The 25157-nt window shown below is 41.4% G+C and overlaps 1 protein-coding gene across 4 annotated transcripts in view; it reads right to left on the bottom strand.

The window, feature by feature from the left end:
- The window catches only part of CUNH8orf48 (chromosome unknown C8orf48 homolog), a 67102-nt gene that overhangs the window by 15690 nt on the left and 26255 nt on the right, over nt 1-25157 (bottom strand). Inside the window, exons 7-8 of one of the 4 annotated variants that reach the window (XM_042876375.1) lie at nt 23551-23630; nt 4872-4969 (exon numbers count right to left, since the gene is read on the bottom strand). In XM_042876375.1, coding sequence (XP_042732309.1) covers nt 23572-23630 — 59 coding nt within the window. In that variant the 3' untranslated portion in view covers nt 4872-4969; nt 23551-23571. Of the gene's footprint in view, nt 1-4871; nt 4970-19630; nt 19931-23550; nt 23631-25157 lie in introns of those variants that run through there. The other 3 variants (XM_042876373.1, XM_042876374.1, XR_006180003.1) reach the window with 3 other exon arrangements.

A 25157-nucleotide genomic window follows, 5' to 3' on the forward strand; every position in this document is an offset into this window, starting at 1 on the left:
CCAGGAAAACACTGCTTTTTTTCCAGTATTGGAAGTAATTTCACAACTGAAGCAACTTTCTTAGTGAAGCTGGCATGAGGGTTAGGAGACTACAAAGGCAGTTGTGCAAGTTCTAAAGAGCAGCACTGAGGCACTGAGCCCCCAAAAGCGCCTTTGTCCAATAGCTGAGGGATGATATTGCTGTGGTACTGAAGGGAGGCCAGACACCAAACACAGCAGCTAGCATTTCATGGGCCCCTTTAAAACAAAAGCCTTTCTTTGGTTACAAAAGAGAATAACTGAGATGAACTCCTAAGTCCTATGGGAACCAAAGAGAGATCAGCTACTGACTTCCAAGAGGACACCACTGGCCTGGAGACATTAACAACTTCTGATCCACAGCCCTATGCAAGAAACCTGAGCAGGCAACCAATTTCCAGATCTTTTCAAGTCTGTTCTGAAGCACACAGCTCTCCCTCAGATCCATAATTGTGATTAGAAAGTCTCTATCTGTCTTGCACATTAATGAGTCACTGTATTTTCCGTCAGCCTAAGAAATAATGGAGGAATGAGAAAGGGAAAACATCTAGATTCTCAGGAGAAAATAACCTGAGTTAAGCTTTTACTTGATTTGCACTCAGTAGAATAAGCCCTTGGGTGGTCTAATGTCACTAATAGGGAGGGGGAAAACACACTGAGTACATCAGTACATGCACTCTGCTACAGATACACCTTTGTGAAGGCAAGCACATCAGGCTGGGAGCAAAGCAACAGAGAGCCATGACATTCACCCTGTGCTGTGATCAGCCAGAGTGCCCCTTTCTCCAGCCTTATGAACACTAATGGAGTATCCGGAAACCTGGAAAATGGCAATGAATTACACTCAGCAGGGTAAACCGCTTGTCTGTGGAGAAAGAATTGTGTTCCATGCCATTCATAATGCAAACAGCATCAAGGCAAAGGTTAGCAGGTGGCTGCTTCCCTTGGAGCTGTAATTAATATCATCTGAGCAATGCAAAGAGACCCAAAGAATGCCAGGTGTCTCCTCTCTGCAACCATCTGTGGAAAAACAGGATGTTGGTCCTGATAACAGAAGTCTTTCCTGCAAAGCAGGAGGTTAGGAGGATGGGGAAAATAGATTATTTGAAGGAGCATCCGTTAATAGTGTGATCCTATAGCATATCTGTGAGTGTAAAAGATGTCAGCAACAGTCACCAACAAATTTGACCTTGACAAATTTGGCCCTTTCAACATCTGCTGCCATTTAACATTCTTTCTGTGGATGGCAGATAATTGCTGCTTGTAAGGCTGAGGGGATGCAGTAAATAGTTTTCATGCCACCAAAGAAATCTAATGAACAGATCTGAGTTTGGGGTATACCACAATTCTGCACCATTTCCAGTAGGATTCGTCATCCATCCAAGAACTGATGCATAAGAAACCAGCTGTCCCCTTGGATACTTCCATTAATTTACCCCACTTCTCCTAAAACACACCAGAGCGCTTTCATGTCTAGTCCACTAAGGATCGTATCTCATGGAAACAGTCCAGCCTCTGCTGTAACTGTTGCTAGCATTAAGATGACTGCAAACCATCCACCTGAAGGCTTAGGTGGCACCTACTTTAAAAAGAGGCTATATAACAAAGGAGACAGGTAGGAGATCTTTTCAGGTTGCTTAATGTATTTGCCTCCCTTGGGTGTGCTTTCTGCCCTTCTCTGGTAACTGTACAAGAGAAAAGGCCTGGTACTACAGGACAGCTAAGGATCTGCACCAAGTCAGTACAACAGTGGGGCTGCCTAAGGCCTCCCTGCTCTGCTAGGAAGCACTACTTTAATGCACTGATCACTAAATTGCTTTGCGTAGAGACTGGAAGAACCAGAGAATGGTATGTTACTGTATCTGACAGAAGGGAACAGGTGAAAAATGAGAATGTTCTGCGCAGCTGATGTTACCGGGCCGAGTTCCTGCTTTGCACTCCTTGAGTAAACAAATTCTGAAGAAAGTCACATCTTGACACCGTGCTGGTATTCCCCTACAAGAAAGCGCTTGTAGGTGAACCAAAAGGCTTCTAACTTACCTCTCAGTGTGTCTGCATTGTTTGTGTCTTGCTGCTGCTAACATCGAAAACTGTTCAGGGAGTGATTCTCCTTCCTCTGAAACCGCTGTTTCAGTGGCACTGATTTGCTCTGTGGATATAAAGATGTAAACCTTCTAATGGTCGGTTTGCAATGAGACACGGTGAAATACTTTTCCAAGGAACTTTGGAACATTTCACAAGCTCAAACTTCTACCTCCTCTTCCTCTGAGCAATAACCTGCTACTGTTTGACATTTCTGTCTCATTCCCTCCCAGCAAGGCAATGGAGAGTATTAGGGGCTTACACTGCTTGCAGAGCATAAGGCCCACAGCATGGACTCTACAGCGTTCTGTCTGGAACCAGGTACTATTCTCACTTCACCCAATTCCAGGGATTGCAGCAGATCTGTAGCTAGAGGTGTCAAAGGCCATGCTCCTACTGACTACAGAAAGGTGTTTTTCATGCGGGATCAAACTTAAGGGCTCTGAAGAGCAAAAATTTTGCTGTTGTGAACATCAGCATTCAGAATTTCTACTAATTACAGCAATCTGTGCTCAGCAACTCCAAGATGAATTCGCAACAGCAGCAACAAGACTTAATAAATGAGAATATTATGCTCAATTGTCTTAGGGATGAAAGACACCAGTTCTGCAAACTCCAAGACTGTACATTGAATGTAAGTAACCTATTCCTCTCCATTCCCCTTCTGAGTTACAATTCACAGAATGTTGTCCTCAACTCCAAATTAACAGTGTTTTCTTCTATTTCTCTGTGGGTCAGTAAAGTTCAGATGTTAGAAAATAACGCCAAACTGATAGGATTGTTATTTTCCTCTGTTTAAAGAAGAATAAAACAATTTTAAACAAGTCTGATTTCCCTTTTCCTGGGAAGAGCTGGTATTTAGCAGACCCTGTAACAGGAAACATTAAGTTAATATAAAATTTAACATCATGCAGCTTCCCTGTATGCATCTCCTTTCTTTGGTGCTATTTTAATAGGATTAGAGCAGAAAATATAAATATTGTTTTAACTACCGTTTCTGTACTTTCCTGCAACCTCCCATAGATTTTCCAGAGCTCAAGCTGTGTATTAACAGGCCTGACAGGTTTGTTCTGGGTGTGATCCTAAAAATCCACAGAGCTCAGAAAATTAATCTCACTGAGCAATGAAAATATTTTTCACGAAATCAGTGAATAAATGGCAAGGTGTCCCCCTCTCTAGATGGAACTGCTTGACTGATGGATCCACTGGCTGCCATCGCTCATTCACAGCTTCCGGTTAGAGTTCCAGTTATACTGGTTCAGACTTATTCTTTCCACATGCTCCTGGCATCCTATAGGTGCTGTAAGGAAGCTGAGGATATACCTTTCCTCACAGATGCTGTCACAAAGCCAGCAACTGCCCTTTTGACCAACTACTGCTACAACACAACACTAACTTTGACTCCGTATCCAACACCATCATGTTCTACAATGGATAAGCTGGTGCAGGCAATGCACTGCCCAAGCAACAAAACCCTCAGCCAGCTGTTGAAGCAGACTGAATCCCATTCAGATCTCTGTGTGAGGGGTCAAACCCAGCCTTGCTTAGCACTCGTGCTAAATAAGCCGTACCTAAAAGATATAACTGTTTATAACAGATGTGCCTGATTATGGAACCTGAGGCTCTGTAGTCCAGATTCCTAATGTGCCTGCCTTGGTACTTGTTAAAATCGTTAATTATAACTTTATGCAACAACAAATTATGTAGGACAGCTGTGCTAGCAGTACCATAATTTGTGTCAACCCCCTGTGGTCCCATTGGAAAAAGTGATCTAGGAATGCATATGCTGAAAAAAGATACTCATTTCCTACTGGCACATCTCACTGAAGGTGTCATTAACACAGCCAGTGATTGGTTAGAACAGGAGCAGCAGCACTTCTAAGCCTTTCATTCCTGTTACCAGGATTCTTCAATCATATCTCAATAATGTCAATTTGCTGGCACCATTAGCACTGCTGGAAATGGCCCCTCTGAACTCTTCAGGCACCTTGTATTTAGCCATGTTCTCCAAGGGTGCAGCACTGAGAGGAAAACACACATTACTGCTGATCAGATAATGAGACACTCCTGGATTATGACTGCCATTCTGTGCTTCAGCAGGTGCCGTTTCACCACATGCTTCTTTCTGTAGCCAGCTATTGGGAAGCAGAGAGGTCACTGACTATTATCAGCAAAACACTAGTTATTTCAGCCCCAGCACAAACCCATGCATGCTGCACACTCAGGCCTGTAACACTGTCCTCAGTGCAGTTCACACTGTCTCCTTTCCGGAACCTGCTCCCAAATGCCCAAAATACCACATATCCACAAGTGGGTTATAAAACACCTTCCGTGCCCCAGAGCAACTCCCTCTCTGCACTACAAATCCCAGAGCAACACAGTTATTACCACAGGAAGCCAGTGACAAGCGGAGGTTGCAAGTTTACTCATATCTCGGGGTGCCATATGCTGTATGGTAATATTTTGTGCTTTTACAAAAGCGTTGGTTTTCTTCTGTTTTTAATGAGTGCGAGAAATATCTACCATGAAGTAATGTCACTCCATTGAGCGAGAAGTAACGCATCCAAGTATCCCTGGAGAATGATCTGTTTGGTCATGATGGGGTACTGCATCACTGCAGAACAAAAACTGAGTGAGCAGGCGAGTGGCAGAACTCCCTGACACAGACCTCAGGAAATAGCTTGCTGAAAAGGTGCGTGGAGGAAGGTGGCAGCTGGCAGAACATGGCTACTGTGGACTTCAGCTGTTCAGCTGTCACTCACCCATTCGCTCACTCCTGGGAACTTGAGGAAGAAATTCCTGTCTCTTGGGGATAGCATCCCTCCGTGTAATGGGCATCTGCGATGGAAACTCTTCTGCTTCACTGTTCCTGTAAAAGTAGAGGATTTGCATCCTCTGCCAACCAGCTCCAAACCTACCCAGCACCCGGAGGGATTCCTCCCCATAGTCACAAACCTGATGCCAACCAAAGGGCATGTCAGAATTCAGCATGAGGACGCAGAGCAGTTCACAAGAAGTTAATATCATGCCATCTAACAATTTTTTGCCAGACCTATTTCCAAATGTTTGATTGTATCTTTTTTTTTTTTAAATAAATTTAGTACCAATGAAAGAACTGTACACCAGTCTGACTCAAACATTTGCCACAATTTACCATAGATTCATAGCCTACACAGTTGCAGTAACTAAAGCTCTTTTCTTTGTCTTGCTTATCTTCATAGCACAGCTAAGGAATTGATCGTTCCTAAAATAAAAGGCAGAAGCTCAATTTTTGCTCTTATTTAGCCACAGTCTTCTTTCTTATCATCAGGAATGTCAGTTCATTTTCAGTGATGAATGAAGACTGCATGTGCTTTTAAAGAGAGTTCTTTGAAATGTTTCAAATTCATTTCTTAAACACCTACTATGAAGCCCTGAATCTGAAAGAGTTTAGTCTCTACAATCTAGATCTGGATTGCTTGATGTAAAGGGAGACCTCAATCTATTTTCTCATCTTTTAAATATGTTTTGCACAAAGAAGTATGCAGGCACTCTCGTGTGTGGACACATGAAAGTATCACACATTTTTACAGCACATAAAACAGTTAAGTTTCAGTTAACAAAAATCTGTAGGAAATCTTTTAATGTGGTGTAAGAAGAGCCCTTGCTCTTAATTATACATTCTCTCTGCGGTAGTGATTCACTGACACACAGAGATCTCAGATCCTTTTCGTATTTTCTAATTTTCACCTAATAAGCAGGATGGTATTTCTAACCACTAAGACAGCTCTTGCTGCTAAAGCCAGTGCAAGTCAAGGGGTGAACTGGCACATTCAGGATGCTGTTGCAGTGTTACCTGATCTTGTGGCTCCGAACTGAAATGTTATACTCTATAATATTCCTAATTTCTCAGCTCCTCAAATTAGAAAGAAAATGTCAAAAGCAATCCCCAAACCACAAACTGCGAATGAAGTAGATGCTTGGAAATTGCCAAAAGGATACAGGCTTGTTTCTGAAAATCTGATAAATTTTATGTTGGCCTCAAGGTTGGCACTGGCATGCTGCTATGGTGATATAAGCAGGTGAAATAAGGCTGCAGAGGCTTAGTGCTATTTTCTCTTTTTGAAGGGTATGACAGGTGGCTGATGTCATTTCTGCGTTACGCAGAGTGCAGGGAAAACACACCTGAGAGCCTCATACTGAATCTCCTGGCCTAGAGCAGGAGAACAAGACAGCACCGATATGGGAACACTAGAGGGAGCAAAGACAAGAGAGCGGATGAAGAGGAATAAAGGCAGGAAGGGAAAAGCCACGCCAGTTTCTGAGGTGGCTCTGAGCAGGAAGGGAAGGGAAAGGAAGGTTTTGTGTCTCATGCCTTGAGCACTGTATCAAGTCCACCGAGTATACAGAAAGAGGCTTCCTTTCTAAGCATGTATGACAGAAGGGAACCATCTGGATTCTCATTTTGCATATACTGTTAAGGATTCAAGTTGTGCAGGTCAAACAGCCCTCATTCAAGCAGGTAACACATTTCTGGCAATGGTTTTGCCTGAGTTCATCTGCTCTTCAGGACAGGACAGACCGATCTCATTCCCCTGGTGCTGCATCTTGAGGGCAAGAAGTAATTAAATAAAGCAAAATGCATTTAATCATCTCTCAGGGGGCTGTGCACACATGCCTGGTGCACAGAAAGCAGATCATCCCACCTGCTGCTTCTTTCATCTTTAGTCTGGAGCTTCCTAAAACCACACATGCTAGTGTCATGCTTTCTCACTAGTTTTTCCAGTCAGAATACAAACAGTACTACATCCCAACCGTGCTGCTCTTCAAGTCATCAGCATATGACACAGCTGCTCTTCCCACAATCTAATTCTCTCTCTTTAAAAGTTATTAGAAGTTATTAGCACTTCAGGACTCATTTTACAGCTCCATGCTTTGATCCTCAGCTTACTCAAGTTAGTTCCCACTGAGCTGCTTCATAACATGTTTAATAGCTAATTTGTTTGGACATCATTAAAAGTATTAAGGCTCCAGGCAGCGAGGACACGCCAATTACTGAGTCAAGTGATTTAATTCCAAGGAGGCCAGTAGGAAGCAGCAGTTTAAACTGCTTAAAGGCTTGTACCTCTTACTGCTCAGAAAGCCTGCTGATTTCAGTTCAGAGAGGTGTACTTCTGGATCATGTGCTCTGGGTTCTCTGCAGATGCTGAGACATGGGCTGTGCATGTGAAATACCAGCTTACACGGCTCCGTCGTGATGAAGTCGTGATGAAGCCTGACTTAGCTCTAAGGAAACTTTTCACCACTACAGAAGAAGGCAGTCTTCTGATGAGTGGCATTCTGGTAGGTTTTTTTTTAACCATTGATATTTATTTTCTGGAGCTCTCCTTGCAAAGTCCTGAATCTGCATCTCAGCACACTACAGCTTAATGTAAAAATTCTCAGTGCCACTTATTATTTCAAAAATATTCTGTACAATAGGTGTCCAAACTTGTCTACTCTAGGTATGTTATCATAGAATCACAGAATGGCTTGGGTTGGAAAGGATTTTAAGCCCAATCAGTTCCAGCCCCTGTGTGGGGGGCACAGATAGTCCCCATCAGATCAGGCTGCCCAGGGCACCATCCAGCCCAGCATGGAGCACCTCTGGGGATGCAGCACCCACAGCTCTCTGGCTTTTTATAGGCAAAGCCTTTGGAAAAGCTTTACTCCAGGGTAAATTATACCTTATTACTTAAATCTACTGCCATATATTCTCATCAGTAGAAGAAATCCTTACAAACAAAGCAACATATACTAACTGCCACCTATTAGTTACACCTCAAACCCTTTTGGGAGGCAACACTCACAGCAGCCAATATGTCCTTTTGTGGTGCTGTCAAGCAAATTTCCCAGCAGTCAAATGGCTCCTTTTGCTGGTATTAATTCCATCTTCGGTAGAAATGTGCAGCTTGGCAATATTAAAATCAGCAAACCTCTCCAGTATAGATTCTTTTTTTTTTTATTTTTCAGGTTTAAAAATGCAGACACCATGGCATCCTAAGGCCTCCCTCACTGCTTAAGAGCTCCAAAGTGAAAGAAACTGCACCAGTAACATTGTGCTTTGTATAATATAACAGAACTACCTGCTTGAGGAAAACAAATGCCACAAAAAGGCCAGATTTGGTGACACATGGGCTTCTGCATCACACATCTCATATTCTCTGACAGTTACCGAAATCTGACATTAGTTATACCACTACAAATTCTGTTCTAGCACAAATGCAACTGCACTGGGAATTTCTACTAGCAAAATTAAAAGAAAGAAAAATCATACCATGGAGCAACTCGTTACACAAATACCACTTTCAAGCTACAAGTAATAGCTATACAAAAGACATTGACAGGCTTTGTGAGTGGAGAGTTCAGGCATCCAGAAAATACAGTAGCATCTGGTGTGTGGAGCAGGAAGAACAAAGCTCTTCAGAATAAATCTGATAAGGGGGAGAAACACTAGGGCTTGTGAAATCTAACAAGTGATAGATGCACAAATGAGCCAACAACACATTTCACAAATTACCACAGGTTTCAAGTTACTTTTTCTTCCCCCAGCGTGAATAGGAAACACAACTGTGATACAAAGACCAAGACACATGCACACATAAATTCAAAGGCTTATGTAGATAGAAGGTACATCTAGCACATGGGTATAATATTAAAGCTCTGTACCTGAACAGCTTCAGACCAACTGTTGGGAAAAGAAGACAAAGAAGAAAACAGAAACAAATCAAAAACTGGTCACATTTACCACATTTCACAGAGAGATAGATACTGCTGTGGAACTAAAACTGGGCTCACTGCTGCAGCAGTAATCCAGGCTTAGTCCCAGCACTCTGTAGTCTGGGTTCCTTTGGTGATCATCTGCATATGTCCACCTAGCACTGTCATACTGATAAGAACTTCTGAAGCCATTGGCCAATTAAATTCAATTTCAGAAGGGCTTAAGGAAAACCACATTTCATGAAAACAAGAAGCTGGATAGAGCAAAGAGACAGTGATTCTCCTTAGAGCAACCTCTTACAGCAAGGAGCATCTTCACTGGGAGAACGGACTCGGTGTTAGGTCATTTGCTCTACATTAATGATTCACACATGAGGGAGATGAAAATGCACCCCTTGCCTAAACAAAAGTCAACAGAAATGTGGTGTAAGACTGCATTGCATCTTCAATGACCTTGAATATCAACACAGCACTGCTAACAGAACCTAGTAGCAGCAGCACGATCTCATTGGGTACTTTAACTCTGTGTCCAAAGTCTTGTTCAGAGCTCTAACTCAAAACTATTTCTGCAGTGGCTAATTCAACGCTGAAGCCACTTGTGCCTAGAACTGAGCCAAAGCAGAAAAAAGATTGTTAAGGACTGCTGAGATTGAATGCCGTTGTCAGAACCTGAAGCACGCAGTTTCGATTCAGAAACCTTTCCTGGTAATTTATAAACATGCATGATTTTTTTAAATACCCAGAGCACTGAGTACCATCTCTTCCTACACAGAGTCATTTTCTTTCTGATATATATGCACATATATCATAACGAGGTAACACATGCAATTTGTGAGTTTCCGAATCACATCTCTGCAGCTATATTTTCTCATCTTTCCAGCTACAATTTATGCCCCAGGGTATAAGCTAAGCACTGAGTCTTCTGCAGCAATCTAACACTGACTTCCAGAATTCCAGCTCCACAGGCAGAACATTCCCTCCAGCATAAGTGCAGGGAACATCTGAATTGGTCAAAGAATACCTTTGAAAGTATATATATAGCACTTCCATATTATATATACACATTACAGACCAAGTTCTGTGGTGGCCACTGAGTTCTATTCTAATAAAGAGTGTCTCAACAATGTCACTATAATCTTGGTCTAAAAGCTGGTTTTTTAGTTGGTCTAAAAGTTGATAACATTTCCCTTATATGCTAGTGTACATGATGAAACTCATAGTAAAGGAAGACAAACCTTTCAGCTAATGCAGTGTGCTGCACAAAACATTCTCCCTGGTTCTCCTGGTCAGTTTGTATTCCAGTCCTAGGAACAATTCTGAGTGAACTCTCTGGCCACAGCACACAATGAACACCCAATAACAGTTATATGGGAAATCCCTTAAAAGAACTAGAATTATTTTTATGCCTTACTACAGTAATGTATCTAGTGTTCCTCCTTAAGGAGCTACAAATTGCCTTTTCTTTTGTGTCAATATTATGAGGAACAGCAAGAGAAACTTGCCAGTTCTCATTTATGTTCTATGTAAAGATGAATGCACAAAACAAAACTACAAGACTACAGTTTCAATAATAACTAAAGAGATGCTTTAAAAATTAATTTGTTTCAAAGAAAATAAGCAAAAAACACACATTATTCCTTACTAGCTCAGCTCTGGTGGTCAAACATGCACCTGCTCACTAGTGTGCTTATCACCTATTTGGAGTATTTTGTCTTTCTTCAGCACAACGGAGCCTGCAGAGCCATATCAGAGTGGGAACTAGATCCTGTTGTGGTCTAAACACAGTGAACAGAGCAGTTAACTGAATGTGGATTGCAGAACCTTTCCTGCTGGTAACAGCTGAGCCAGTCGAGCTCAGTTTGACTCTCAGACCCAGTGCCAAGCTTGCAGCTCCCTATTATGAAGAACTCTTTCCTTTTAAGAAGTGGACAGAGAAACCACTAAGAAACCCCAACCGTGGAGCACCATTAAGCTACTCTTAGGGTTATTTGCAGACTACAGCAACAAAACACCTCAAGGCAAATGTTTATACTTTGCTCCATTAAATACAGTGGGGAAACATTAAATACAGTGAGGAAAACAGTGGGAGTAATTTAACATGCCAGAAAAGATGGCATCTTCTGCAAATATCTCCCTCCAACCACACAGTTCCTAACCTTGCAGGATTTCAAAGTCCATAACTTCTTTTAGCACACCAGCTGCTTCTCCTTTAGAAATGGTAACAGCAGGCAGCGGGAAGATGACATGACTTGGAGACAAACCAGTTTTATTTAAAAACAACATTTATATATATTACACACAACATTCCAAGTTAAAAGAACATTATTGAGAATGCAAAGTCAAATAGTCAAAAATTGAGAAGTGCCGAAATTAAAATTGCCTATTCAATCCTAATTTGAATCGTTGGTGTCACACAGTGTGCTACCGCCTTCACTTACATGATCAAACACAATTTGCTTTGCAGGACCCTTGCCTCGACTCGTGTAGGGGATGTATGATCCTCAGTTAATGAGCAGCTATTCAAAATATGTTTTCTTCTTGCTGTTTAGTGTGCAGCCCATTTCTGATGGCTTGTCTCCACAGGGGGTTACTCAGAAACAGTTGAACAACTCCCTGATTGAATGCTTATTAGAGAACAAGATCATTTCATCTCTGCTTAGTTTAACCCACTTTGCTTCACCAAACTCAAGCTCTACTTGGAGAGCATATGATTAATCTATTCATAGCTTTTCTAAGGTACACTTTAGGAATACGTTTTTGACAAATTTATTGCCCCAATACTTCCATTTTATCTGGATAGATTGTTGAAAAAATGATTAGAAAGTTTCTGTGTTATAAAAGTATTCATTAATTTGAGATATCCAATTTAGAAAATGAGAGCATTCTTTTTGTAGCATGCTTAGCATTATATGGTGCTTGAAATGCTGAAAACTCAGTTCCAGCTGCAGCTCTAAACATATAGAACTGCTGCAAATCAGATATCATCTCAAATTGAGTATCCAGAAAATGAGGAACATTCAGTTAATGAACACTTCAAAAAGGTTTCATTTTCAGCAACTTGGCATTAGAATCTCGGTAGTAAAGTCAGAAATTAAATCAAGTTTTCCAAGAGCACATTTAACTGTGTTAATAATGAGACCTAGTGATGCGCCTATGAAGAGAATAAGCAGAGCAGATGAAAGCTTGGGCTTAAGAATAAGCTGTCACAGGGCTCCAGCATTGCTTTAGAAAACACAGTTTCCTGAACTTTCTTGCCCATAGAGATAAGTCAATTCAGTCACTAAAATTGTCTTCTCCCTCTGAATGCTCTCTGAAGGAGACCACGTTTGCTGCCATTTGTAGGAGACCAGCACGTTTATCTTCACAGGCTAGTTAACTCATGGTCTCTACAGTACTAACATGTATAGCTTGGCCAAATGTTTAAACAGAGAAAAGAAAATATAACAGTGATAAATATCATCAGCTTTCAGCTCCATACGTCAGGACTAGAAGCACCAATACCTTAGAAGGAAAGACCAAAACAAGACAGACATAGACAGTTAACAGCGTTACCTATTTGGCCAATTGTTCCAAAGAATTCAATTGAAAAACAGAGCCTCAGCAAAAACAGCTTGAAAAAAGACTCAGGAACAGAACAATTAATTGATGACCGTTAGTCCATAATAAGAAATAAGATACCATGCACTCAAACTGGTATTTTTCTGTTTGTCCTTCTGCCTCCAAGCATCTGTGTAAAGAACCATATCATTTCTGGCTGAAAGCAGGGAACCAGCAGGGAACAGTGCAAGATACACAGATGCCTATGGTTTGACTTATAAGGGGCACTGATTTAGTGGGAATGAGAGTTATGTGCAAAGAAGAGACATACAGATCTCTTGGCAAGGGAAGAGAGAACAGAGATGGATGCACAGGATAACACTGCAGACTGCCCCTGGAATATGAGAGAGAATGTGCTGGGAGGGTGGCACAGATTACCCTGGGCAGCAGCATCTAGCAGGTACAGCTAGTTCAGTCTTCAAAAGAAATGAAGCAAGTGTCTTCAGAATATGAGTGGAGAGCTGCTCTCCTGAAGCTTAAGAGAATTTAATCAGTTTGAGCCCTCTTTGCATCCTCTTAAATCCAAGCTCCTTTCAGGATAGAACAATCACCATGGCCACAAAAGCACTGCATGTCCACCAGCACACAGCAGCTACTACAAGAGATTGTCCCAGGTATTTAACAAGCTCCTCCTCTGTAAAATGATCCACAATGCTAATCCCCTCTGTGTCCTAATACATGGATGTGAGAGCAGAAGCGAGATAAGAAGATGGAGAAGTGGGGTTCACAACGATCAGCTGACCAGAACTCCCTTTTCCTGCAGCCCCATCCCAGAGAGCAGCTCCGCAGCAGAGCCCAGCTAACAGGGCCTTTGGGCTGGGCTTCCAGGCAATCTGTGCAGCGAGGCAGCCGTTGTCTTTCTCCTGTGAGAGAAAATGAGAGACTGGCATACCATAGATATGCCAACTGTTGCATACAGCTTTGTCATGCTCTGAAAGCTTCTGTTTTTCCATTTAAAAAGAAAGGCAGAGATAGAGAAGAAACAAAACACAGGAAGGTACGCATAGAATATGGAAGTCCACATGTGACTAACCAGCCGTTACATGAATGAGAGACACCGTGCAGAGGCATGTTCAAATTCAACCAGCACTCTGTGTGAGGCCAGACAAGCAACAAAAGAAAATCCAAAAAGTGACAAGGTTGGTGCTGGTAGAGATCTATTCTGGGATTACTCCGTGTCATTTCAAAGAGCATGACAGCTTCTTTAGCAGTTCTGACCTTTGCAATGCAGCAGCGTGAGACAAGATGTACCTATACTGTGTGCATTAAAACACTCTCATTGCATGTCATACTTCTGGCACATTTATTATTTGATTCAAGCTGTTTTCAGGAGAGAGGTGATTCTGTGAGAGACACACACTGGCTCTCTACTCACTGGTGCTAGCACTAGAACTTTATGCATCCATACACCAGAGTTGACCTCCCTGGAGAATTCTACATCAAGACCAGGCTGGATGTGGCTCTGGGCAGGCTGGGCTGGTGGTTGGCGATCCTGCCTGTGACAGGGGGGTTGAAACTAGATGATCTTTACGGTCCTTTTCAACCCAGGCCATTCTATGATTCTATTGTTGTCAAACCAGAACTAATTCCTCACCTAGTAGAGGCATAATGCAATAAGGACAGTCCAGAACTGTTTCGTGCTCTTACTCATACAGAGGAAACTCGAAACAGAAAACCTGCCCCAAAGGGAATTTTCTCTTTGCATTTGTGAAGTAGCACTCATCTTACAACTGGAAGCCACAATAAAAGCGTGCTGCCTGTAATTATGGATGCTCTCATTTCCATAGACACTTACTGAAATCCTTCAAAGCTTTCAACCTTAGTGGAATTCGTCGTACCGATGAATTCTACAGGAGAACAACATGCTACACACAGAAGTATTTCCTTCCATTAATAGGATCTGTAAAACTTTCCGATTTCATTGCATTTCTCTCTAATCTCAAAAAATTGCAGTGATAAATCAGGAACTCTGAAAAAACTTTCTCAGCTTTATTTATCTTATATTCTCCTACCATATCATCTCCTGCCTTCCTCTCTTCTGGAATACAGAATTCAGGGACTGTCAGTCACCTCCAGGAGCCATTTCAGAGCTACTCATGTACAGCAGGTGCAGAACAGCCACAGAATCACAGAACACCCCAAGTTGGAAGGGACCCACACAGATCACAGACTTCAACTCCAGTCTGCTAATCCAACCAAAAGTACCTTTAGAAATCTCAACACTCATTCCATGTTCTATGATCAGGCTGCATTCAGTTGAAATCAGTGATACTGACAGATGTAGCAGCAATATCACAGTAAGCCACTCATGCTTTATGTGCTTATCCAAGAAATGTATTGTTAACTGATTTTTTAAAAACAAATTTTATCTCTACTCATAAAATCAAACCTCCTCATTAGGATTGAAGAGAAGAACAATACAGAAGCATTGAAACTTTCTGCATAACGCATATTCATTTTGTTATGCTTGGTAATAAATTTGACTCTTCCACTGGAGTGTTTTTAACTTTATCAGATGAAGAGGAATTTGATGGCCTGGCTGTGATAAGAAACATAGCTTGTAATAATTCTTTTTTTAATGTATGCCTGCTCTATTCTATATAAGGGAAGCCATGCTCCTTTCTCTGCACCAAGGTGAAATGCTGACCTATTACACGTAATGGTCTTGGTTCAGTCTTTACACAGTGAGATAACACTGACAACACTGAAGGCAGGAAAATAAAACACATTACCTTGGAATAATCCCTTTGTACCAGGTACCTACACTATTTGATCAGTATCATCAGTAAATGATGTGCTTTAATTTGTCACTGTAGTTTAAATTTCTAAGAGAAAGGACAAACTGGAAACATGAAAAATTACTAATTACAACATCTAAAATAGAAGCAGTAATGGAAGTGTCAACAATCTGACTGGGACATCAGAGATTTCTGCAGTGATGAATAAGGAGCACTTCACTGCAGACTGGAGGAGAAGCTTTGGGCGATTTTTCAAAGCTTGAAGAACTTCTCAAGGAGTTACAAATGCTCATTTTTCCCCTATTCCTTCAATTATCATTAGAATATCTTGTGCCCTTTCTAATGGCTCCAATGAAATTCCAATAGCATTCACTGTCAGGAGACAGACCAAAGTACTTTTGTGTCCTATTCAAATCAGCAGGAGCTGGGCTTTCATATATCACTGCTGACTTAGACCTGTGGGATTAACCATGACATAAAGAATTTATCAAACCACTGATGTCCTGGAAAATAGGTGATTTCCTGCAGGAGACAGTGCTATACTACACGGAGATTGTTTTCAGTGTGACAGTAACCCTCCAACATGGCCACAATCTTCATCATACCTGATAGCTTCTGACCACTTACAAGCCTTGAAATAGCTTCAGAAAAATTCAGAAAGTGCTAAATCTGATAGTGTGAGAAATTTCAGTTTCTTAGAAATACTGGATATTAAGGACAAGTATCTGAAAAAAAAAAAGACTTGGTGTAGCCTAAAAACATATTGGACCATTTTCAGACATTCCATATGGGCTCACTTATAAGTTCAGAAGCAAAAATATCAGGGAAAGATAAATATAACTAAAAAGGGAGGAAAAAAAATCTTTGAACTAATACAAACTTATAGAAATTTGTATTGCCTGGACTTTGCATGTAAAAACATACACATATGCCTACATCTCTATATGTACACACTTATACATAGCTTTTCCAGGAGACATAAGAAACTTCATTTAAAAGCTGTGGATAGAAAGAAATACAGGAGGAAGCTTTCTGAAATGCATAAGAGAAAAAAAACTTGTCAGTAAGGAAAAAAATAACTTGGAAAAGAAAATACAAACAATGGCTAATGAGACTTGCTAAGCTTGTTTTTTCATTGCTATGAAGCAAAATAGAGAAATTATTTTAAATAAAAACTACAGAAAATATCTCAAACAACTCATACACCTCTGCTGAAAATCTGGTGTCTGTCCACCTGGAACAATTTCCAGGTCAAAAAGCAACAGGTTCCCTACAAGACTAGCTCAGAAATACACCATTTTTTAATTTAAAGCACATGGACAGGTTCAAACTGTGTTTTCAGTACATCTGTATTGTAGCAAAGATGCGAAGTGCTTTTTCTACACTTCAGTGATTTGCCCTATAAAGGAACCAATTGCTATTCTCTGCTCTGCTCTGAGCAGCTGTACTCCTCCATTCCTTTAGAGACCGCAGGCAGCCTGCAACAGGCACATGCTGCTCCTTTACACCCAAGGCTTGGGGAAACGAGAGCAAGAAGCCTAAGTTACACCCTACAGATTTACCTTCAGAGAATTTAGAGCTACATATTTTGATTTATACTGACAGGAAGGTTGTTTTTCTTGCTTTAGTAGCTCAATTAACATGACTCCCAGCCCAGAGGCTCCTACAAACTAACTTGAGCCCTTCATTAGCAAGTTGCCAGGATTCAGCATTTTGTTTCAGCCTTTAACTGCCACAGCTGGTTGATTTGTCTGCAGGCTGAAGGAAGTGCAATTCCTCTGTAGACAGGTGCAACTGTTAGATGACTGAGTAATTCTGGGGCACAAGATGTACAGGCTGTCCTGCAGCTTTATACAAACCAGACAAATGGAGCCTCTTTGTAGCGGCAAGCCGCTGCGTTCCTGATTTCCCCTTTGTCCGGAATCATGTATTTGGGTTCTTTGGGGCAGGACGATTCTGTAAGCAAAGAAGAAGGCAGCCTAGTTTTCCAAGTTAATTTCTTTTTACAAATGTGGACAGGAGGAAGGTGGCAGAAGGTGGGATGTGACGTAAAAGCAGACGGAAATGCAGAACAGTTGCTTAGCACCTATCAAAGTCAGGCCCACTTCTTCACAAGATAGATGTGTATTTTAGTAACCACATTTAGGAATCTGCATTTGAGTTTGGGTCCCTAAATAACCTAAGTACAGCAGAAGCTTTTTGGATGCATCACTGATGATTAAATAAACACAGATATTAAAAGTAGTAGGAATCCTGCTGCAGTCCTTGGCACACAGGGACACCTTCTGCTTTATATACACCCCTCATAGGAGCTTTACCATTTCCTCGGGAATGCCAGATCAGAAAAAAAGCATCACAGAAACTTAATTCTCAGCCAGTGGGACAATATGGGCCAGCATCCTTCCTGCCTTTGTCTGAGCAAGAGATAAAAAATAAAGCTTGGAGCCAGAGACCATTGCCCAACCCAGGCTGTTTTATGTGGGCATGTGTGTGTTTTGGAACGGGTCTGTAGCATCTATCCTGGACCTAACTGATACAACATGGCAGAACAGAGACAAACCAAGCATTTGAGATACTAAACAATAAGCCAGTGGAAATGCCAAATTGACAGCCCAGGACATCGTCTCAGAATTATTTGGAAGCTGAAAACATTTCTTACACATTCCACTCTATTTCTTACTCAAGTAGGAAAACTCACCTGATATAAGGAGCAAAAGATTACCCTGTGTAATGACACAGATAAGGGAGGCAAACAGAAGCACTTCATTCCCATAAGCATCTCTTGCCTTTGTCTCAGCTTGCTTTTCATGCCTGGATTATGCTAGCAGCGTTAATCTTTGTGTCTGTGACTAACTCCTGGGTTTTTATGTTAGTGACCTGATTCTGCACTACCATGCTCCTCCCCATTCGGTGAAGCTCCCCATGTGATCTATTCTTCCCCCTAAATAAAGTTGAAAAATTTGGCTGCGCTCAGCGAGCGCTGCTGAGGGTGTGTGGAGTGGTTCCACCCTCCCCGCAGCTGCAGCACAAGTACGGCGCCCGTTCAGCTGCTCTGCTGTAAAGAACGAGGGGCACGAGAGCACCGAGGCAGCAGGGGCTCGGGAACCTCCACAGTCAGGCTCCAGCTTCATGCCGCTGCTGGCGCTCCCCCTCTGAAAGTAGCCCAGCAGGCTGAGGAAGATGTGGCCGGAGAAGGTGAGTGCTGCATGGCTATGATAAATCCTTTGTGCGGAACCAGAGTCTCATTAGGAAGAGGAGGGAGGAGGGGGCAGGCGTTGCAATCTTTTTTAAAATGAACAAAGTCAAAAGCCTTCCTTCCTTCCACATTATGCAGAAGGCGTCTTTCAGAGGGAATCCAGAGAATGAGCTGTTTTCCCGATAAAGCTGATTTTCCCATTATGGGGTGCAAAACACGGCAGCAATGAAAGCCTGAGCAATGAAACTGCCCGCTGCAGACGTGCTTCTTGCCTGGCTGGGCAGGCAGGTGCCTTGGAGAGCAGCTGCATCCGGCTCAGCCCTCCGCAGCCTCCCACCGGACAGCACGGTGCGGTGCTTGGCACGTGGGGCCGGCACGGTGCGGCACCCGGTGCACAGGGCTGGCACAGCATGGCCGGTACCCAAGCGTGAAGGGTTGGCATGGCACGGCACCGCGGTACCGGCATGCGGAGCTGGCACGGCACAGCACTGTGCAGCACAGCATACAGAGCTGCAGGAGCACGGCTCAAGACCCCCAGCCTCTTTGTTCACCTGCAGCCCCAGGAGCCCAAGCCCTTTGCTCACCTACAAGACGTGCCTGCTCCTTGCCCTCCGTGCCCACACCGGGCCAGTACATCTTGCAGTGCACGCAGACCAAAGCCTGCAACCTACACAAAGGGTCCCCCCTCAGTGCCCTGCATCCCCTCCCACTCACAGTTAAAGCACTGCACTCGCTGCCTCTAATGTGTTACCTCAAATGCATTTCACATAACTTGCCCCTAGTTTGGGATGTGATTTCAAGCTAAAACAAAAGTCAATGTACACTAATAAGCGTTGAGTGCCTAAAGGAAGTCTTTATTCCCTTTTCCCCCACTGCCTACTCCTTTAGGCTCAGCACAGGCACCAGCTGACCACAAGCTGGCTCTTTTTGCCCAAAAGACAAAGCACCTGTGCTTTAATTCTGGGAAAGGGGAGAAGAGGGCAGCAGAGAAGAAGGGCGCTCACTGCTTATCTAGAACTCTCAGTTTCAACAGAGACTGTCCCAGTCCGTGTCGTGGGGAAATAAATGTGATCTTATTCCAGAAATGTACCAAGTAGCTGTTTCACAAATGACATTCATCACTCCCCCTCTATCCCCCTCTGCTTCCTCCCACCCTTTAACTTGGTATTTCTCTTGCACAATTTTAAAGATAAAATCCCCAGAATGCTGAATATGTTGTAGTTCTAGACTGGAGCTATCCATCAAGAACAGGCACACTGGCTGGAAGGAGAAGAGTTTTCTTTTAAATGAGTTGGATGAACATTTGAACGTTCAAACAATCTCCTGCTCTTCGGTACATTTATAAAAATGTTATCCCTGCGGGAGTTTCAATCTTGGCAGATTTTATAGAAAGGCTGTAAAGTGTCCCATCCGTAATTGCATTCCTTACCAGCAGTAGGGAAACAGAAAAAAAAATGAGAAGATTAAAAAAGGAGGCAAGAGAGGGATAAAAAATAAACAGATTTCATTTGTTCATCTTCTTTTCACAACCAATTAGCCCAGAATCAGAATCTTCCTTCACCTGCAAAGAAAATGAGGCTGTAATGAAAAGCCTACTGATTGTTTTCAAATCCTGTTTTACAAAGCTTCTTAGGACTTTGCTCATTTGAATTCAGCCCTAAACTGTTTTCAAATTTTCACATATCCTGGGATTCAAAAGAACAGTTAAACAGTCTGCTTGGACCTGACTGGTGAGTATTTGCTCTGACTCAAAAAAAAATGTAAAACAGAGCATAAGAACAAATTGATCTCAGAAACAGACAAATAGAAAAATCTCAGAGTTGAAGCATCAGTGTGGACTAAGGAATTGGTTGTACTTCAAGGTTTGTGTTTTCACATAATAACATTTAAAATACAAACTAATGGTAGAATTTACAGGTTGCCTCTCTAAGTCACAGGCTGTGACTGCCCTGAGTTTTGAAGGGTGTTTGGGAAGAACAGGGAAGAATGTTGTGCAAAAGAAATGAATACCAACTAAATTAGAAAAAAAGTAAGCACAAAAAAAAAATCTCAAAGGGAAAATAAAGCATTTTTTTTTAATAGGATACATTTTACAGCTGGCAATAGAAGATTGCTCCTTTATTTTTTAAGGAAAACCAGAGTGGCTTATCTGGAAAATCCATCCTCTGAGAAGAGGAATGTTGTGTGCTGTCTTGAGAAAAGAAATCTTGACGTAGGTTTCACTGCATTTTAAAAAAACTAGTTCTAAATGAACATCACAAAGGAACAGATCTGCTCAACTGTTTAGAGAACAGCACTATGATACAGCACTGCTTTTCAAATTCAAACCCAAAAAAGTACATTCCAACCCCTTCCCCACATATGAGCACTTGAAAAGGCTAAGAGACCATGGATGTCTCTTCCCAACATGTTTTACTGCAGCATTCATAAGCCTCAGTCAGCCCATGCCAATTGGGAGCTTCTAATACTCAGTTTCAAAGCTACCCTAAAAATGTTATACTAAGATTTCATCGATCAGGATGATAAACTTTCTTTACCCCACTATATAGTTGAACCAAGTACATCTAGCTAGCACTGATTTGAGATGGGAATTTGTCAAGCATTCCATCTACAGCATGATTTAGTTGCAGTTTCTTAATGGTAACAGGCATCGGTAGCTTCCACAAGGATTTGAATTGTGCAGGCACAGAAAGCAGTATTTGCAAAAACATGCAGTTACAAGAAGGCTGTAATCACACCTGAACAGACACTGGCATTTATCAAATCATAGTTATACTAAGTGAGTGTGTTACACTATCATGAGGAGGAGGTAATCAAAGCAGTGGGATAAGTATCAATTTTGGAGAGAGCTTAAGTGTTACGAGTCTGTTGCTTCAACTGCCCTACTCTTCAGCAATGACTTAATTAAAATTAAAACATTAAAAAAAAAAAAAAAAAAGCAGAAGTAGTTCCATATGGGTTCTTATAAACTGAATGCCCAAGAAAATAGTATGTCACATTTACAGTCCACATTAAGCACAGGCACCTGCCCACGTCGGTTGTTCCGGAATAACTCAAAAGCAAACATCCTAAGCAAAGCTTACAGCCTGCAGCTTCCATCCAAATCAGCAGAGGCTGTTTTGCTCAGCATCTCTCAGTGCAGAGGTAAGATGGTATCAGGATCTGCACTAAAGTTGTTTTTGTCATACACAGTCTATCCCTCAAAGTTATCAAAGCCTTCTGCAGCTTTAAGGAGGATCAGAATCCCAGTAGACATCATTCCTTTTACAGGAACAAGATCAAACCTTCTGTTGATTTACAGATCTGATCAATGCTGGAATGAGGTGATGCAAGTGCTTCCAAAACTTGCGATTTTTTCCTCCTCTTGCATCGGTAAGGAGGAAACTTCAAAACCAAAAGATAGTCAAAAAACCAGCGTATTCCAAGTGAACACAAAAGCATCTTTTCAAAGATGAAGACAGAGCAGGCTGAACAACTGTTAAAAGCAGAGTTTTCTTGCTCACTAGGATATAAATTGGGTAAAGCATTGTAAAAGACAGGGGCAGAAGTTTATACCCTTAATTAAAAAACAGACCGACTTGTTTAAATTTGCATTGAAGCTGCCTGTTATCTCACTGCATGTAATAGTAAGGGTATCAGCAAATTAAGTTCTGAGGAATGATTCAGTGTAAATATCTAATACAGATCAAATTTGGATTTTGTTTTTAGATTTACAAGGAAGACTAACAAAAACAAAAAGGTTGTTTCATTTTAGGATCACTCCAATAAATCTATGGTGCTTAACTCTTACAAATCCAGCAATGTGTTATAAACACACCTGAAGTATGCTGCTGTGCTGCAGCAACCCAATCTTTATTATTTAAGCCCATACCCTAAGTGCACAGAACCTGGGAATTATGAAACCAAGCTGGCTCTCAGCTGAAATCTGATCAGACTTGAAACCTCAAGATTTCCAACTGTATTTTAAGCATTCAAAGATAAAGACAGATCTGCACTAGTATGTTTGAGCATTTTGAAAATCAAAGAATCATACAGTGGCTTAGGTTGGAGAGGACCTTGAAGATCATCTAGTTCATATCCCCTGCCACAGGCAGGATTGCCATCCACCATATCAGTCTGCCCAGGTCCCCATCCAGCCTGGCCTTAAATGCCTCCATGCATGGGGCACCCACAGCTTCCCTGGGCAGCATTGCCAGTGCTTCACCACCTTCTGAATAAACTTCTCCCTAACATCTTACCTAAATTCCCCCTCTTTTACTTCTAAGTCATTCCTCTTGTCCAGTTAGATAATGCAAAAAGTGTCAAATGTCTTCGGCGGTCTTATTTACATACTTAAAATACCCATGAAATCTGTCCCTTGTTCTTATATAGAAGTTTACAGATGATGTAGTGAAAAATAAGTAGCAACTTACTGCTACACTTCACTTTCTGAAGTCCTTCCTCATTGCCATATCTCACTTTCTGAAGCCCTTCCTCCCTTCTGCTGTTCTTCCATTCCTTCCTCCCTCATCTCTGCTTTCATTTGCTCTCACTCCCACTCCAGCTTTCATCTGCAATTTTGTGCACAAATGTATTAGTAGACTGCCTTGCTACTCTAGCTCTGAAGGAAAAGAATCATTTACATATCAGGTTTAGTATATGATGGATACATTTCATACAAATGTTTTCACATCAAAAAGATGCAAATATGGAGAGAGGAAGCACAATCTTCTGTAATGCAATAAAAACAGAAGATACAATTTGAAAGGCAGCAAAAAATTTACAAGTTGAAGGCAGAAAGAAAGCAAGCCTAAAACTACATTAAAAAGCCAATACTTAATAAAGATGATAGAAATGCTAGAAGGAATTCAGCATTTGATTTGAAAACGCTCTGAATGCTTGAGTACATGAAAGAGACACACAAGATAGAAACCAAAGATTCTCCTCCTCCTGGAATCAAAGAGATTTTTGATATTAATTCACAAGGAGTAAGTTTATAGTTTCAGGTCAGTGATCTTTGAAAAGATGCTTTTCTGTTCACTTGAGAACAGTATCATAACATCGCCTCGCTTTCTACTGGTTTACATGTGCTTATCAGCCTTTCTTCCTCTGTGAATAAAACCAAAAAGTCACAGGAAAGAAGTCTGACTTAACCTAAAGATTAACAATTGGCTTCCTACTAAAACAGCAAAACTGCAGTACCTCACTTAAAATTTCCGGTCCTCATTCTTTCAATGAAGCTGATGATTCCAGATGTTCACAGAACGCAGTCATTCCTTCAGCTGAAACAAAGAATCACAAAACAGTTATCCAAACAGGAAAAAAAGAAAAAAAACATTGGCAACTAAAACTCCATACAAGTGCAAGTCTGGCCTCCAAATGAGCATTGTGAATTCATGTGCTTTTAAGGATTCAGTATAAGTTCTCATTATTCTTTTCATTAACAACACTAGTGACAACATTATTCATTACCAAATCACTTTCAGAGAGGTAAGTTTTGCCCACTTAAAGTGGCAAGGATTCTCAGTGAAATAAAAAAAAAAAGCTGATGATCAATATTCTTTCTTCTTTTCATAATTCAGCATTTGACAGACACCAATAACCGCAAGAACATTTGAGATTAATTTGTCACTAATTTGCCCTTCGTTTCTCCCCTGTAAGTTGCATGTAACCTTCAGAAATCAAGCTTGGAAAACCAAACAGAAGGCAACGGCTGTCTCGTGGACATTACAAAATGAGGAGCAAATTTTGTCCTTCTGAGCTTATACCAACTTTTGCTTTACATCACATATTAGCTTGCTAAGACACAAAGATATGGAAATATGAGCCATAGTGCCAACACACGTGTCTAGGTGAGGACAAAAACCATGTAATTAGCTTACAGATATTTTAACGTGCTTTCATTAAAAGCATTAAAAGTTTGTTCAAACAAACCCAGTTCACTGTTTGTTCCTGGCCAAAAATCACTTTTTTTTCTTTTGTAAATACCTGAACCATTCTAATATATGCTATTAAATGTTAATGGAAATTCCTCAGATACTAGTTTGCATATTTATAATTCTCAGACAAAACACACTGTAGACTTATGACTCACACATGCAAACAACCCAACAATGTAAGAACAATTTATTCTCTGTTTGATTTAAATCAGAGCATAGATACTGAAGAATGCTTTGGGTATTTTTTAATGGAAAATTTCCTCAAGAGAACATGCAGACAATGAGTCTTCAGTTGTTGGAAACTTGAAACATGCATTCAGTGTGTGTGTACTTAATACAACAATTACAGTTAATGTGAACAGTCCTCTCTAAACTTAAACATAATGCTAGAGGCTTGACTCTTTTTCAGAAACCAAAGTCTCGGATACTGTAATGTGAGCTATGCTATGACATTTACCACTGCTGCTACTGTTGTCTCTCCAGTGCTGTGTAGAAGTGAATAACCATCTTCTCAGGTTGCTGGAGATGCGCTTTATAATGCATCTCAGGGTGCCCTTGAGCATGCAGCTGGTTCACGTTCAGCTAGGTATCCACCAGAACCCCAGGTCCCCAGGCTCTGCAAAACTGCTTCCTAGCTGGGTGGCCATCAATGCACACTTTGCATAAGGTTATTCCTCTCCAGGATCATGTCTTTGCATTTCCCCTCGTTAAACTTTGTGTTACTTCCCCTCTACCCATTTCTCCAGCCTCACCATGCCCCAACCTTCACAGTTCTCCAGCCCTTACTAGTTTAGGACTCTACCAATTTGATTAGGAAGGAGGCCTTCAGCCAGTACAAGTGAAGATTAAGACTCCTCTTACATCTGCAAG

This window comes from Lagopus leucura, unplaced genomic scaffold (genome assembly GCF_019238085.1).
Source record: "Lagopus leucura isolate 7727_CA_CO unplaced genomic scaffold, USGS_WTPT01 Super-Scaffold_100016, whole genome shotgun sequence".
Lineage (NCBI taxonomy): Eukaryota > Metazoa > Chordata > Aves > Galliformes > Phasianidae > Lagopus > Lagopus leucura.